Genomic DNA, 14135 nt, shown 5'->3' on the forward strand with positions numbered 1-14135 from the left:
CTTATCATAATGTACGTTTAGAGTCAAAGATAGCAAAAGCAATAGGGTGAAATTACATGATTTCGCATAATTTAATTAAAGCCAGCTTACTAATTGAACCAAATTAACTGAATATTTTTACTAATGGTTATGGCTAAAGTCAGGGTCAGACATCAATGAAAATTCAAAGGTCCAAACAAGTGGCTAGTCTCATTGTAATGATAAGTTTAATGTTAAAATAGGCTGAGGAGGCAATAGAAGACAAGGTTGAAAGTGGTGAGTTAATGGTAGACGTGGTTATGGCAGGAGATGTAGCCACTCTCGGACAGCTCCCATTTCCCATGTTCTTTGGTTCCTAGCTTCTTCTCAATGAACAGCTTTGTTTTTGTCTGTCTAATTTGTATGACTTCTTTGTTAGACAATGATTAAGTCAGTGACACCTTCATATAAGTCTCAATAAAGTTCTCTATTAACTGTCTACCTCTTCCACCTTGGGACTAGGCGACTCCCAATTCGTAACCATTTGCACTCTGCCAGCTACTAATTTCTTTTACTGACCTGGGTTGCAAAAGGCCACCCAGACATCAATTTTAGATGTGGTGTTAGCAAAGATATTTACATTTTACTATAATTATATGTATAATATACTTGTGGGGGTTTTCAGGGGGCCTCTTTGTCCATTTGTCTGTTGTTTTGTCATTACATTTTTTCTTCTGCCCCAGCAGTAGCAGGGTGCAGTGGGTCAACCCATGTCAGCCATTGGCTAACTTCACTGTGAATGATGGTATGCTTCTATTTCACTGATAACATACCCGCCCAAAAATAGTTCACATAAGCGTCAGGGTTGGCAATGTGTGCTTTTTGAGACTAAAATATATTTTTTACTTTAGCCATTATTTTTTATATCCATGGAGGTCTGGCAGGTCCCCAAATAACACAATTTAAAAAAAATCGAGCGCAAACAAGCCTTTTGGCTTTAAAAAGCCAAAAGGTTAGCAGCCAATACTAGACTTATTGCCTTTGCAAATGCTTGTTTTTTTCTTGTTATTGATGTAAAAACCTTTAGAAATGTTGCTGATTGTATTTTTATAATTAATCTAGCCACTCCTGGGGGAGGAGCTTCGCGCGCACCTGAGATGGCCGCGTGAGCACAGGGCTCCCGAGAACCCTCGCCGCCTCCCGCATTTATCCTGGACAATATCCTGATTTGACGGAAGATCATTGAAGACACAGCCCGGCTGATGTACTAGCAGGTTCCAGAATCGGACGTCGGGTCCCCGAGTTACGCCATCCTGAAGTTTGTGGCCTTCTCCATGGGACAACCTGGGCCTTGAGTAGTGGCTTTACCCAGATCGTAATTCAACAACAACGGCTGGCGGGGATCAGTTCACAACCTCACTTCACTTTCGGTTTCGTTTCTCCTGCACACCGTATCCCCTCTGCGGGTGAGGGCTGGTCGGGCTGGCTCCTATGCCAGTTCATTGGGCTCGGAGCTAGCGACAGTTTGGCTGCGGATTCAAATTGACTCGTCTCTGCCTCTGGTATTCTTGTGGGTGAATTCTAAGGAGCCATTTGAACCAGATCCCAAGCTTCCCTTCGGGGCACCCGGCTCGCCATGAAGGGCAAGTCCGAGGGTGAAAAACGGAAAGTCAAGACCACCTTCCGAGGAGGCTCAGCCCAGACGAATGTCATGGACCGCTACACACTTTCTAAAGGATCCCCCGGTGGCATACCTAAGACCCGGGAGGAGGCTGTCGACGATCCTGCGATGTCAGCGGACTTAACGCTGCAGGACGTAATGGGCGCCATTGCTGGTATCAAGACCTCTATTGGCCAACAGTATGAAGCCCTGGCTCTGAAGCTGAACAAGGTGGCCATTGATGTCAACCTAATTAGAACTGATTTGGCCAAGACGAACGAGAAGGTGAAGTCACTTGATCTAAAGACATCCAGCCTCACAACGGATGTGTCCGACTTGCAAACGGAAGTGCGCAACCTTAGAACTGCTAATGACTTTTTTGCTCGTCGCTTGGAGGATTTTGAGGGCCGTGCACGGTGCAACAACGTGCGTATTATTGGGGTCCCAGAAGACTCTAGTTCACTCTCTACTGATCTTCGAGTAGAGGACCTTATCCTCAATCATCTCGCACCCAAGGGCTTGAGCAAATTCTTTGCTATTGATCGTGCACACAGGGTGCCGGGGGGTCAGGCAAAGCCCGGTTTTCCCCCCGTCCGATTATTGCACGAATCTTCAACTTCAGGGACCGCGACGCCATCTTGCAGTCGGCACGGACAAGCGGTCCTACGCAGTTCGAGAATGCTGCTGTGAACTTTTATCCGGACTTTTCCCAGTCGGTCCAGAAGCAACGAATGGGATTTCAAGGGGTGAAACGGCGGCTTAGAGACATGGAGTTGAAATACGCGATGTTGTTCCCGGCCCGACTGCGTGTTGAATACGACGATCGGACATTCTTTTTCGTCCGGCCTGAGGAAGCAAGTGATTTGTTGGACACTTTGCCCGCTCGCCGTGCTGGCCAGGACCACACTGGTGGCGCTGAGGGGGGCCTAATGGACCAAGAATGACGATGGTGTCTGTGTCCGGAGTACTATTCACCGTGGACAGCTGTGGCTCACTGACTTCTTTGATCGTTCCCTGCGTATCCTGGGAGGTAGCGGGGACGAAGGGACCCTTTCCTCCTCTGGGGTTTCTTTGTGTAGATTAGTTGTTGTTTTTTATTGTTAGGGCGGCAGGCACACTGCAAATTGGGGTGGCTTCCGAGTCTGTGCAGGGGTGCAGGGAGGGGGGGAGTTGTGTTGGGAACATTGGGGGAGGGGGGAGGGGGAAATGTGTTGGGGTTGTTCGTTTTTTCTTTTTCAAGGCAACAAACTATTACTATTTCGGACATTGGTGTGGTGCTCGTTCTGAGATGGGAGTTCGTCGTGGGTTTGAATGGGGGTAGGGGATTGAGGGTTCTGTGCTGGAATGTGAATGGGTTGGGTGATCGGATAAAGAGAGGGGTGGTTATGCAGCTTTTGCGGCGCCTCTCGCCCGACGTTGTACTGTTACAAGAGACATACTTGATTGGGAATACTTGTTACGCTCTTAACAGACGGGGTTATCGTCTTGCTGCCCATTCTGGATTTACATCTAGTTCTAGAGGGGTGGGTGTATTGCTTAAGACCTCACTCTCCCTCGAGGCTGATGATGTGGTTCTCGACACCAGGGGTCGATATATAGCACTTGTGGGGAGGTGGGAAGGAAGAACAGTTTCGTTGGTGTCGGTCTATGTTCCTCCTGGCCTACAATCCACAACATTTGCAGACTTGGGGTGGATGGTTTTGGGTCTCCCGGAGGGTGTTCTGATATTAGGTGGTGATTTTAACTCCGTCGTCTCCGGCAGAGCGGACCGCTATCCACCCAGAGACCTTACTGCTGCGCAATCCTGGTTGGGTGACTTCCTGGAGAAATTGGGGCTGGTGGATTGTTGGCGGCTTCTGCATCCGGAGCAGACACAGTTTACTTTCCACTCTGGAGCACATGGTAGTCTTTTTAGATTGGATTATATCCTAGTGCCGGCTGCCCTGTCCCCTTCGATTGGAGAGATTAGACACCTGGCTCGGGGTATATCAGACCATTCCCCTCTCTGGTTTCATTTTAATTTGAACACAGGCGCTGAAGGGAGGGTAGCCCCGATTAACCCCTGGTATCTTCTTAACCCCAAAACCCGCACTGAATTGATGAAATCACTAGATTTGTATTTTGCTGAAAACGTGGGTTCCGTGTCCTCGCCTGTTTCGTTGTGGGAAGCTTTCAAGACTGTTATCAGGGGACAGGCATTGTCTTTGATTGGATGTGCCAAGAAATGTAAGAATGAGGCAATTGTTCGTCTCGAGACAGAAATGACTGAATTAGACACTGCATTGGAGCGAGATGTAACTCGAGACGCATTGCATATTCTCCACCTTAAGCAGTTGGAATATAAAACTTTGGTTACTGATGCGGCCAAGATGATGAGTAGGGAACAGCAGGGACGGTTGTATGATGTGGGCGACAAAGCAGGAAAATTGATTGCCTGGCTGGATAGAAAGGAGAGAGCGAGTCGTGTGGTTCCTGTGATTGAGAAATTGGATGGTATGCGTGTGACAGACCCTGTTGAAATTGTTGAATGCTTTGCTGATTATTTCCGAGAGGTGTATATCTCGGTGTCCGACAGGCCGGAGGAGGATTCTCAGTCGTTACTTAAAAATATCGCACTTCCTTGTTTGTCAGAATCGGATCGGGACTGTTTGGATGCCGCGCCCTCGGTGGATGAGGTAGCTCTTGCGATGCGCTCTATTCGCTCCGGCAAGGCTTTGGGTCCCAATGGCCTCCCTATCGAATTGTATAAGCTACGACCTGATACGCTGGCACCTTATCTTCGAGATATGTTTTTGGCTGCGCGAGAAAATGGCTCCCTCCCTCGAGATCAGCGTCTTGCAACCATTGTGGTAATCCACAAGGAGGGCAAGCCACGGGATCGTTGCGCGTCTTACAGACCTATTTCGCTCTTAAATGCGGAGCCTAAGATTCTTGCCAAGTTACTCGCTAATCGTCTGATTACGGTGATCAGCGACCTGATTCATCCGGATCAGTCAGGCTTTATCCCTCATCGTAACACGGCATTGAATTTGCGGCGTTTGCGTGGTGTTCTCGCGAGGGCCCAGACGTTGCGCGAACCAGCCATCTTGGCGTCCCTGGACGCCACGATGGCATTTGACACAATTGAATGGTCGTATCTTTGGGCCGCACTCGCCAAGTTTGGTTTTGGCGCTGGCTTTATTAGTTGGGTCAAACTCCTGTATGAAACGCCACTGGCGCAGGTAGTGGTCAATGGTCGGGTCTCCATGCCTTTTGCTCTTGGGAGGGGCACACGGCAGGGTTGTCCGTTATCCCCGCTTCTCTTTGCTCTTGCGTTGGAGCCACTTGCTGCTTGGCTACGGTGGGAGCCCTCAATGAATGGTATACGTTGGACTCCGGACTTTGAAGATCGTATCTCCTTGTACGCGGATGATATTTTATTGTACCTCACATCTCCCCAAAAATCGCTTAACGTGTTGTTTGACGTGCTTAACTCCTTTGGGAAGAACTCTGGCCTTGTTATCAACTGGTCAAAATCCTACATTTATGTGCTCGCGGGTGGTTTACCTCGTTTACCGCGGGGCTGCCCCATCCAGGTGTCGCAGTCTGGTTTTAAATACTTGGGTGTGTTTATCTCGCTGGACCCGGCGGTTCGCTATGAACGCAATCTACTCCCACCACTCCAACGGTTGCGCTCGGATGTAGTGCACTGGCATAAATTACCGTTGTCTCCTTTAGGGCGTGCAGCCCTTTTTAAAATGATGTCCTTACCGCGATTCCTATATGCACTTCAGAACAGTTTTGATGTGATCCCGTCGAAATATTTTCGGGAGATAGAATCCTTGCAGAGGCAGTTGATATGGGACGGACGTTCACGCATCGCTCTTCCGAAACTAACACTTCCCTGGTATGATGGCGGCATAGCGCTTCCGGATATTCGAAGGTATTATTGGGCTTCCCAACTTGCTGCCATCAACCATGAGATGTATGGTCCGGCACTGAATCCAGCATTTGAAATGGATAGGTGGCTGCTCCCGGGTGGTGATTACAACAGGGCGCTCTACTCGGGATCTTCCCGTTCACGACTTTCGGGACCTACCGCTATAGCCGTGCGTGTATGGCATAGCGCGACTGCGGCTATGGGTTGGAGCAATAGACTAACCGGCGCTACTCCGCTTTATGCCTCCGCAAAATTGGGTTGTCTATGGAAGACGAAGGGGTTTGATAAATGGGACACGATCAGTATTAGTAAAGTGCGTGATCTTTGGGTTAAAGGTGGGGTGAAGACCTTTTCGGACTTACAAGTGGAATATCAGCTGAGTGACAGGGAATTTTTTCGTTATGTTCAAATACGCCATGCCTTGATTCTGTGTTTCCTGTGGGTAGTGACATTCCGGAATCCTCCCCCCTCGAAGATTGTATATTGGATGGTCATGTGCCGGATAGTACCATCTCATTGTTTTATAAAAAAGATGGTTAATGACCGATCGAGTTTGCTTGATCGCCTTCGGGACACCTGGATTGCTGATGGTATTGAACTTGATGATGAGGACTGGCAATCCGCGATCTCCTCTCCCAGGGAGGTTGCCATTCCGGCCCGTCTCCGCCTGGTCCAACTCAAGATCCTCCATCGAATCTATGTCACCGGCCCCGTCTGATCCATATGGGCTATTCCGCTGATGGCTTATGTAGGCGTGGTTGTGGTCTCCTTGGCACCTATCTTCATATAATCTGGGAATGCCCTGAGGTGATGCGTTTTTGGAATCGTATACATGAAGTGATGAATGAAGTAACGGGTGTTGTGATGATGCCAGAAGCCCGGCAATGTCTGTTGAACGTGTGGGGCCCAAATGATTATGATGTGTTGCAGCTTCGATGGGTGACTCTTGCTAATATGATAGCCAAACGAGATATTGCACAATTATGGGGGTCCCAGAGGCCACCTACAGTGACTGCCTGGAAAGAGAGTATGGACTGGTGCATGTTCAGAGAGAAAACGGTGTATATAGCAAGAGGTAGACCCAGAAAATGGGGAAAGATTTGGAACCAGTGGAACTCATACCGGGGAGATATATGTACGCCCCCAGTAGCAGAGATTCCTAGTCCTTCTCAATCGCCCTGACCTGCATTCCGGCAATGCTGTGGTATATTGTACTGTTTATATGCAATTTCGCCTTCGGCCCCCCCCCTCATCTGTATTCGACGATTTTTTCTCCTGTTGTCATGTATCTCCCGTCCTCCTTGAGCACATGCCTAATGGTTGTACTTTCGTCACATTGCCTTGTTTGTTTGTTGATGTGTTTTTTGTTGTTTTATGTAATAAAAAGTTACAACAAAAAAAAGAAATCTAGCCATTCCTGCCCTCCTGCTTTGAAGGTGTGGAAGGTAATGTCGTTAAAGACTAGTGCTGAAATCACGTGCAATTATTCAGACATTTCATCACTGTTTGCACCATATTTCCAGTGTCTTTTTTTTTAACTAAATATGGGTCTTTTAGATAAAAGTGGCGCATACCACGCACAAATGGTTTTGTGCCACTTTTTCCTAGTTATTTAGTAATTTGTCCCAAGTTTGATCTCAATCTGTACACCAATCGGTGGTACGAGTGTATACAATATTGTAGAGTGTACTGTTTTAACTGAGTTCTGAATTGGCATTACCAATAAAACAGGGACAAACAGGAACCCAAAGCAGCCCTGGCAATTTTATCAGACTGCCCCTGCCCCGGGGAAATAAGTGAGTGTAAAGCACTGCTGCTTAACAAAACTTGCCCCAGCAGAGCTGCTTTTGTTACTGGGGGCCTATATTGCTGCATTGCTCCAAAACCATCCCCAACCCTTCCAGCCTTCCTGGCAAACACGCAATGCCTGCTACAGTCAGTCCAGCCCAAGACACAAATACCATAAGAACCCGTTATACAGCTAGTACTTTAGCATTGCCAGTTAGATATGTTGTCACTTTTTAGACAAATAAAATCTGTAATTTTCATTTCAGGACCTTGGCCTACTGCCAGTGGGTAAACAATCTCCATGAGACCCAGAAGATGCTCTCTGTCGTTGGCCCATTTAGCGACCTACTAAGATGGATTCTGTGCCACCTCACCAAGGGAATTGTGAAGCGGGAGATGTATGGCCAAGGGATCGGGCGGTTTTCTGAGGAGGAGATCTACATGCTGATGGAGAAAGACATGCGCTCGCTAGCCGGACTTTTGGGTAAGACATTTTCAGCTCCAGCCTGGATGCAGTTTGTTGGAAATTGTATGCATGAACAACTCCAGGATTTTCAACGCTCATTGCTTGGGCACTCACCATGGACTGATAAAAGTTAACTGTTGACCTTTTTAGTAATTTGTGACCACCACAATGTGGCACCCTAATGTTTTTGTCGTACCTGGCCGTATAGTAGAGGCAGAACTGATTGTGTGTTACTTTGAGTGAAAGCAGGACTTTTGGCTGCTCCATTTGCTCTAAGAAATCCCATACCTAGGTTTGTAAATGAGCCTAGGAGAGTGCTAGCACCACTAAGGTTAGTTTGTTTGGTATATTATCAAATTGGAGTTTGATATTTGGCATCCGTTAGCTTTCTTTGAAAGACTAAAGCAGAGAGTCTACCACAATGAAACTAATGTACCTATAACACATAGGATTCTGTAATCTCTGTATAAACGTCAGTCTCTAATTTCTTTATAATCGGTGACTTGTGAAGCACCCAGTTGCCGATTATAAAGAAAAGATGTCAGAACTCGACTTTTGTAAGTAATTACAGCCTAGTTCTGATGTCTCGGTGCCTGCTGTCAGTGCCAGCAGGGGAGGTGAAAGGCAGGTCAGGACACTAAGCATAATCGAAGCAGCTGTTTGAAGCAACAAAAGCAGAACAATACTTTTCTTTCTTCTGCTCTCTTTTAATAGTTGACAAGCAGAGAGAATTTGTTTTTTTTGCACTACTTAGACAAAAGCTAGAATCTTTCTGCATGTTTCTACACGTTCCAAGCTACTGCGGCTTTTTAAAAAACCTGACTAGTATTGAACTGTTTCTAATATCTGTTTGCCACAAATATCCTAACAGGTTTTTGATGGATTTAATTTTGCACTAGAGGTTTTATTTTTATTCTTCATGTTTGCACATATGTTCAGTCTTTCATATGGAAGAACTATGCAGCAAGGTTTTAAATGGTTTGTCGGAAAGGTGATGGCGTTACTATGTATTATATAGTATAAAAGTACATCCCGGTGTCCATGATAAGGATATTGAAGGTCACCTCTGGGTCCTATAACCTTAATAAAGGGACTGGGCCTTTGGCCTAGTTCCTCTATATGGGTATGGAACTCCTCTGAGATTTGCAATACATTATAATGTACCGCAGGGGGGTACTTTATCCCTTATAACATGTGTAGTGCTTCTTTACGGCGTTTAGGCCTGGCAGGTGATTGACACCTCTGATTTCTTGGTAAGTGCTTAATGCTGAGAGGAATTAAATGGGAAAATGTCCTTCTCTATAGGGATAGTATGATGAATTCATTCACACTTCCATTCTCTTCTGAATTCACCATTTCCTCGAGAAGCCAAATGACTTACAACTACAACCCAACTCTTGGTCCCTTTGTGTGATATAACAGACTGCAATCCCTATAATGTACAAGAGAAATGGATGTTTACGACACAGGCATTTACAGTGACAATAAAATGATTATGCATCCTTGGATCATGTGCAGCAATCATTGAAAGGCCATTTTATTAGGTTTTATATACCATTTAGAAAAGGGATGGTGGTTTTGAAGAAACTTAGGAGCTTATGGGTGCCAGAATCATGTATACAGGTAGGACAATATGTCTACTCCACTTATTACAACCTCAATGCTTGCCATCTCCGACACAAGTCAGAGAAGTGTATGATGCCCTTTGGCCACTTCTAAAGTTATCCTTTCTCAATTTCTCAATGCAATATGATGTTTCTGGCCAGTTATCCAACTGTGTAAGCAAAATCCACTTAGATTCTCTCAGCTAGACATTGATAAAGTTAGAGTGCATTTCTTTCTCAATTGTGGCAGAGATACACTCTCAGTTCCAGAGTCACTTGCACATTGAAGCTCAACGTACACACAATTTACTAGTATATTCAATTCACAAAAGATACATTTGCATTTCTACATTGATTAACACATGCATAATACCCCTATATGGTGTAATATTACAGATGTGTAAATCTCTTACGAGTGGTGATAAGTGGATGTTTCCCGGCAAGCTCCCTGTAAAGGGTGAAAATACCACATTTGTGGCTGTTCACATCACAAACTTATACACAGCCCATTCCCACCCTGGTAACGGTTGCAGTTTCACTGTGTTAAGTGCAAGATTGTATCTATTTAGAGGGTTGGAATGAGAAGGGATCACCATCATATTCAGAGTGAATACTCTTCCAGGGTGGGAACTGTAAGTGGGTATCCACAAAATTGATGGGACTGCAGGATTCTCTACGTGAAAAAGTATTTTCTCGGTGGAGAAAACAATATAGTTTGCAATGATGAAGTCAGATTTGTGCATGCTCAGTTTCACTCTATTACATGCAGGGCAACCTTCGTCTGGACGTAATTAGGATGTGGGAAAGCTTTTTCAAGGGTACTTCTGGAATACTTCAATTATTTCAAGTTTCCATGACTTCTCTTAGAAATGTTTGTCTGTGAATATTGGAAATTTGTGAATCTTGACCCAGGCAAATGTGAAAATTTGCTGGTGCGTATTTATGGGTAATTTTGTAAATCTGTTCCTTATTTTCATAACCAGCATATCCTTCAGCACCTTTTACTGTTAGCAATGATATTGAGCTCCAGAATAGGGCTCATCTCAGACACCCACACCCCTTGATTACATATATATTGATTTAGTTTGTGTATTTATAATACCTGATACCCATTTCTAAGCATCCAGACTCTAGTTCCATGGTGGTGAATGACGCAGATGGAGTGGTGTCTTAGATATACATTGGAGATCTGTAGGTGAGGGAAAATGTAGACATCAGAGTATGCGATTGGGAATATCTGCGGTGGCTTTACGCTTACATGTTCATCTATTGTTTCCCAGGAGATATGCCAGGTTAGTTAATTAAACTCACTGACTGCCCACAATTAAACCTGTCCTACCAATACTATTCAGACCAGTGGAATTAACAATAGTTTGATCATGCAAAGGTTTAAATTGACCATCCTGTTAATGATGTCCAAACCCCAGCAGACGTCATCAAACAAAGTAGCGTGCCAGAATGTATATTGTTGATGATTGTTAGTGATGCAGAACTGGGTAAAAATAACTGTTCTACTCCCTTTAGAGGATAGCTGATTTAAAACTGATTAGTAGAAAGAACACTGCATCAGGGACAGGTATTGTGCCGGTAGAGACAGGGAAATCGCTTTCCGAGATAGTTTGGTTTTACGCTGATCGATAATGCTGAGAAATGACTTTCAGCAAATGTAATGACTATGTGTAACACCTATACATACATTAGGACACGCCGGAGAAGGGCCCTCCTCGCTATAGAACAACCCACACAATCTTCCACTTCTACATTGCCTCTGTCTGCTTGGTGCCAGTACTTAGGGGACAAGGACAGCTTTGGTGAGGGTTTGGTACCAAAGCAGTTATGGCTCGAAATCTCTCGCCTGCATTGGCACTGATGGGGTGCCACGGAAGAGACTATGTATAAAATCCAGGGGGCTGGATTTTATAAACTGCATGATTGGTGCTAATTTTTACTGAGGTGGTATTCATCATCGTAACATGTATAGTAAGGATGCAGTCTAGTCTCCATTGTTTAGGGGATGTTACTATTTTGAGTGGTAAACTATATATAAACATTGACATTGGCTGTCTCAAAAAGGCATTGAGTACCACTGTACAGGGAACACCTGAGTCTTTCCCTCCTTGAAAAGTTGTCTCTGATTCTGAATGTCCTTGTGTTTAGTCATAAGGATCTGTGCAGGACATCGTAAAACATTAAGGGCCAGATCTATCAAAAATTTGATGCAGCTCAACGCAGCAAGACAGCTTACTGCACTGCATCAAATGGAGAGGGCAGGAATGCACCATATTTACTTATATTCAGCGCATTCCTATTCTTTCACTGGACTGGCGCACTATGCTCTACCTAGCGCCAGCATAGCCACCCTTGTACGAGAGATTCTTTTTGTGCAAGAAGGGACACCTTCCTGCAAAAAAGCAATTCTTAGAGGTTTTTTCCTTGTTCTAAGTGTGCTACAAATTGCAGTACACTTAGAGAGAGGAAATATTGAGGAGCAATCAGGATATTTCTCTCCTTCTTCCCTCTATTGGAAAGGCATACACCTTTGACTCATTCCCAGGTATAGTTGCATTGGTAAATCTGGGAATGTGCCAAACTATATGGGAGGATGCGTGGGAACACCCTCTCTCCACCTACGTAATGCCTTCACAGCGCAGACTAACACAAGGTAGTAACTTCCGTTGCCTTGTGAACTTCAGAATTATCATGCCATGCAGGTCCACGTACGGTGGCCTTGAGTGGCTTGGTAAATCTTACCTAAGGATTGCATTGCCCTTGCGTCACCCTGCGTGAAGCAAGGGCAACACAAGCCTAAGTTTAGAATGTAGTTTTTCAATGTAGGATACATATATCTCCCAATGGCATCTTATTTCCTATCTTTAGGTTAAGGCATATAGGATTATTCTGAGACTAATTCTCTGTGGTTTGTTAGAAGGGCCTCCTCTGTCAGGACGCACATCAGTGGGACTTTCTCTCTCTGTTGTCTAGAATGAGGGATTTTATTTCCACAAGAACAACATGCAAGCCTCATTCACAAAACGTTTTGCACACCTAATTCCAATTTTGATGTGCAACAGATGCAATCAGTGGACATGATTGATAGGTCCTGATTCATTCAACCAGGATTTGATGACCGTCATGCTTATCATCTGAGATCATGGGAAATCTCCAAGTAGTGATGATTTTCTGTAATGTAGGATTCTGGGTTTAAACGTGTTCGCCAGGAATTTGCGGGTGTTTGGCACAAGGGAAGGAAGTGGCCCTTCCCATTGTGCTTTCCAATGCAATTGCTATTGATGTGCCTAGTGCAAAAAGGTTTGGAATACGTGTGCAAATTAGGTACAAATAAAACCCAATCGCCATCATATGTACAGAGGATGTAAATCATGAACTTTACCAATCTTCAAATTATATACAAAATTGTTTATCTGAGGCATAGTGGGTTTCTAAGAGTCATGTTATCCTTCATTTTGAGGACCAGACATTTCGAACCAAAATTCACCTTCTAAGTCTTATTTCATTCAAGGATGGTGATCCCCTTTTAAAATTCACTTCTCTTGGATCTCGGAACTCTGTTCAAATAGTTAAAGCTTAGAAAAAAGTTAAAGCACACCTAGCTGTTCTACATCTTTGATGATGTGTGCTGATGCTTTGATGTTTCCTTGTTTGCAAACTTCTCCACATAGGCACTTCTCCACGGCTCATGTTCAAATGATGCAAGGACGGTCACATCATACCCAGATTGGTTCAATCAAAGACAGCCAGTCTTGACTGTTTGCAGTATCTAATTTGAGCAGGTGGTTGACACTTGGCATCACAGGCACTAAAGCCAGATTGCCCATTGTGCCATTCTGGCATTTTACCGCTAGGCTGCACGCTACAGGCTACTGGCACCGCTGACCCCTTTCTAGTCACTGCTTCGTGCAGTATGTGGCAGGCTTGAATATTTTTGCCATGATTGATTATGGTTTCCTGTCCACCCACTGGGATCCTTAAGTTCCTCCATGGAAAGCATTCTCAGAAAGTTTGCATCAATAAATCCCACGTTTATGGCTTCTTTTTCTGTCACTTCATGCCCCACCATGTCATCCTTGGAGTGCTTAGATTTTTGCCGGTAGGCATCACTGACATTTTGTTCTGGGCACCGGGACATTTGGTAGCTTGGAGACAAGTGGTGTAGTTCTGACCAGCACAAGTCGGCGCTGTCTATGCTCTATGCATCTTCTCAAAGCAGTGACGCTGACTGTAGGGAGTGAGGAAACAGTTCACACTCTTGTGGGTTTGCTCTTCTTTCCCTCTCCTCTGCCTCTCCACTCTGCCTCGTACACAACTGGTCTGCAGTGGCCACCAGCAACAAAGCTGAGCCCCATGCTACACAGGTATGGAGTCTCGCTAACTCTCGACAAAGAACCGTGGCTAAGCCCATTGTCTCCGAAGCTACAGCTCTACGTAGGTGTTGGGGGCTGCTGCTCACAATAGACTGCTGCATCCTATTGGCTTCCCAGCCCTGGCAGAGGCGCTTCAATTTGTGGAGCAGAATCCCTGGTCAGACCACTCAGCTTTATACAGGTTTAAAGGGTTCCTCTTCTAATACCAGCAGTGCATTTAACTCTACACTGCTTCACATTCAATCTATCCTGCTGCTAAGCACTGTAACGACAAATAATTCTGTGTCCACAGATGACTGCCTTTACCGCGAGACTATATTTAATAAACCAGGGGCCATATTACATTAAGTTTCCCGGG

General features: G+C 45.2%; 1 protein-coding gene across 1 annotated transcript in view; it reads left to right on the plus strand.

Annotated features, from left to right (window-relative positions):
* FAXC (failed axon connections homolog, metaxin like GST domain containing) overlaps positions 1-14135 on the plus strand; it is a 341056-nt gene that overhangs the window by 240456 nt on the left and 86465 nt on the right. The window contains exon 4 of the mRNA XM_078648216.1: positions 7592-7809. Coding sequence (XP_078504342.1) covers positions 7592-7809 — 218 coding nt within the window. The remainder of the gene's footprint in view (positions 1-7591; positions 7810-14135) is intronic.

Source organism: Lissotriton helveticus, chromosome 6 (assembly GCF_964261635.1).
Source record: "Lissotriton helveticus chromosome 6, aLisHel1.1, whole genome shotgun sequence".
NCBI classification, from domain to species: Eukaryota; Metazoa; Chordata; class Amphibia; order Caudata; family Salamandridae; genus Lissotriton; species Lissotriton helveticus.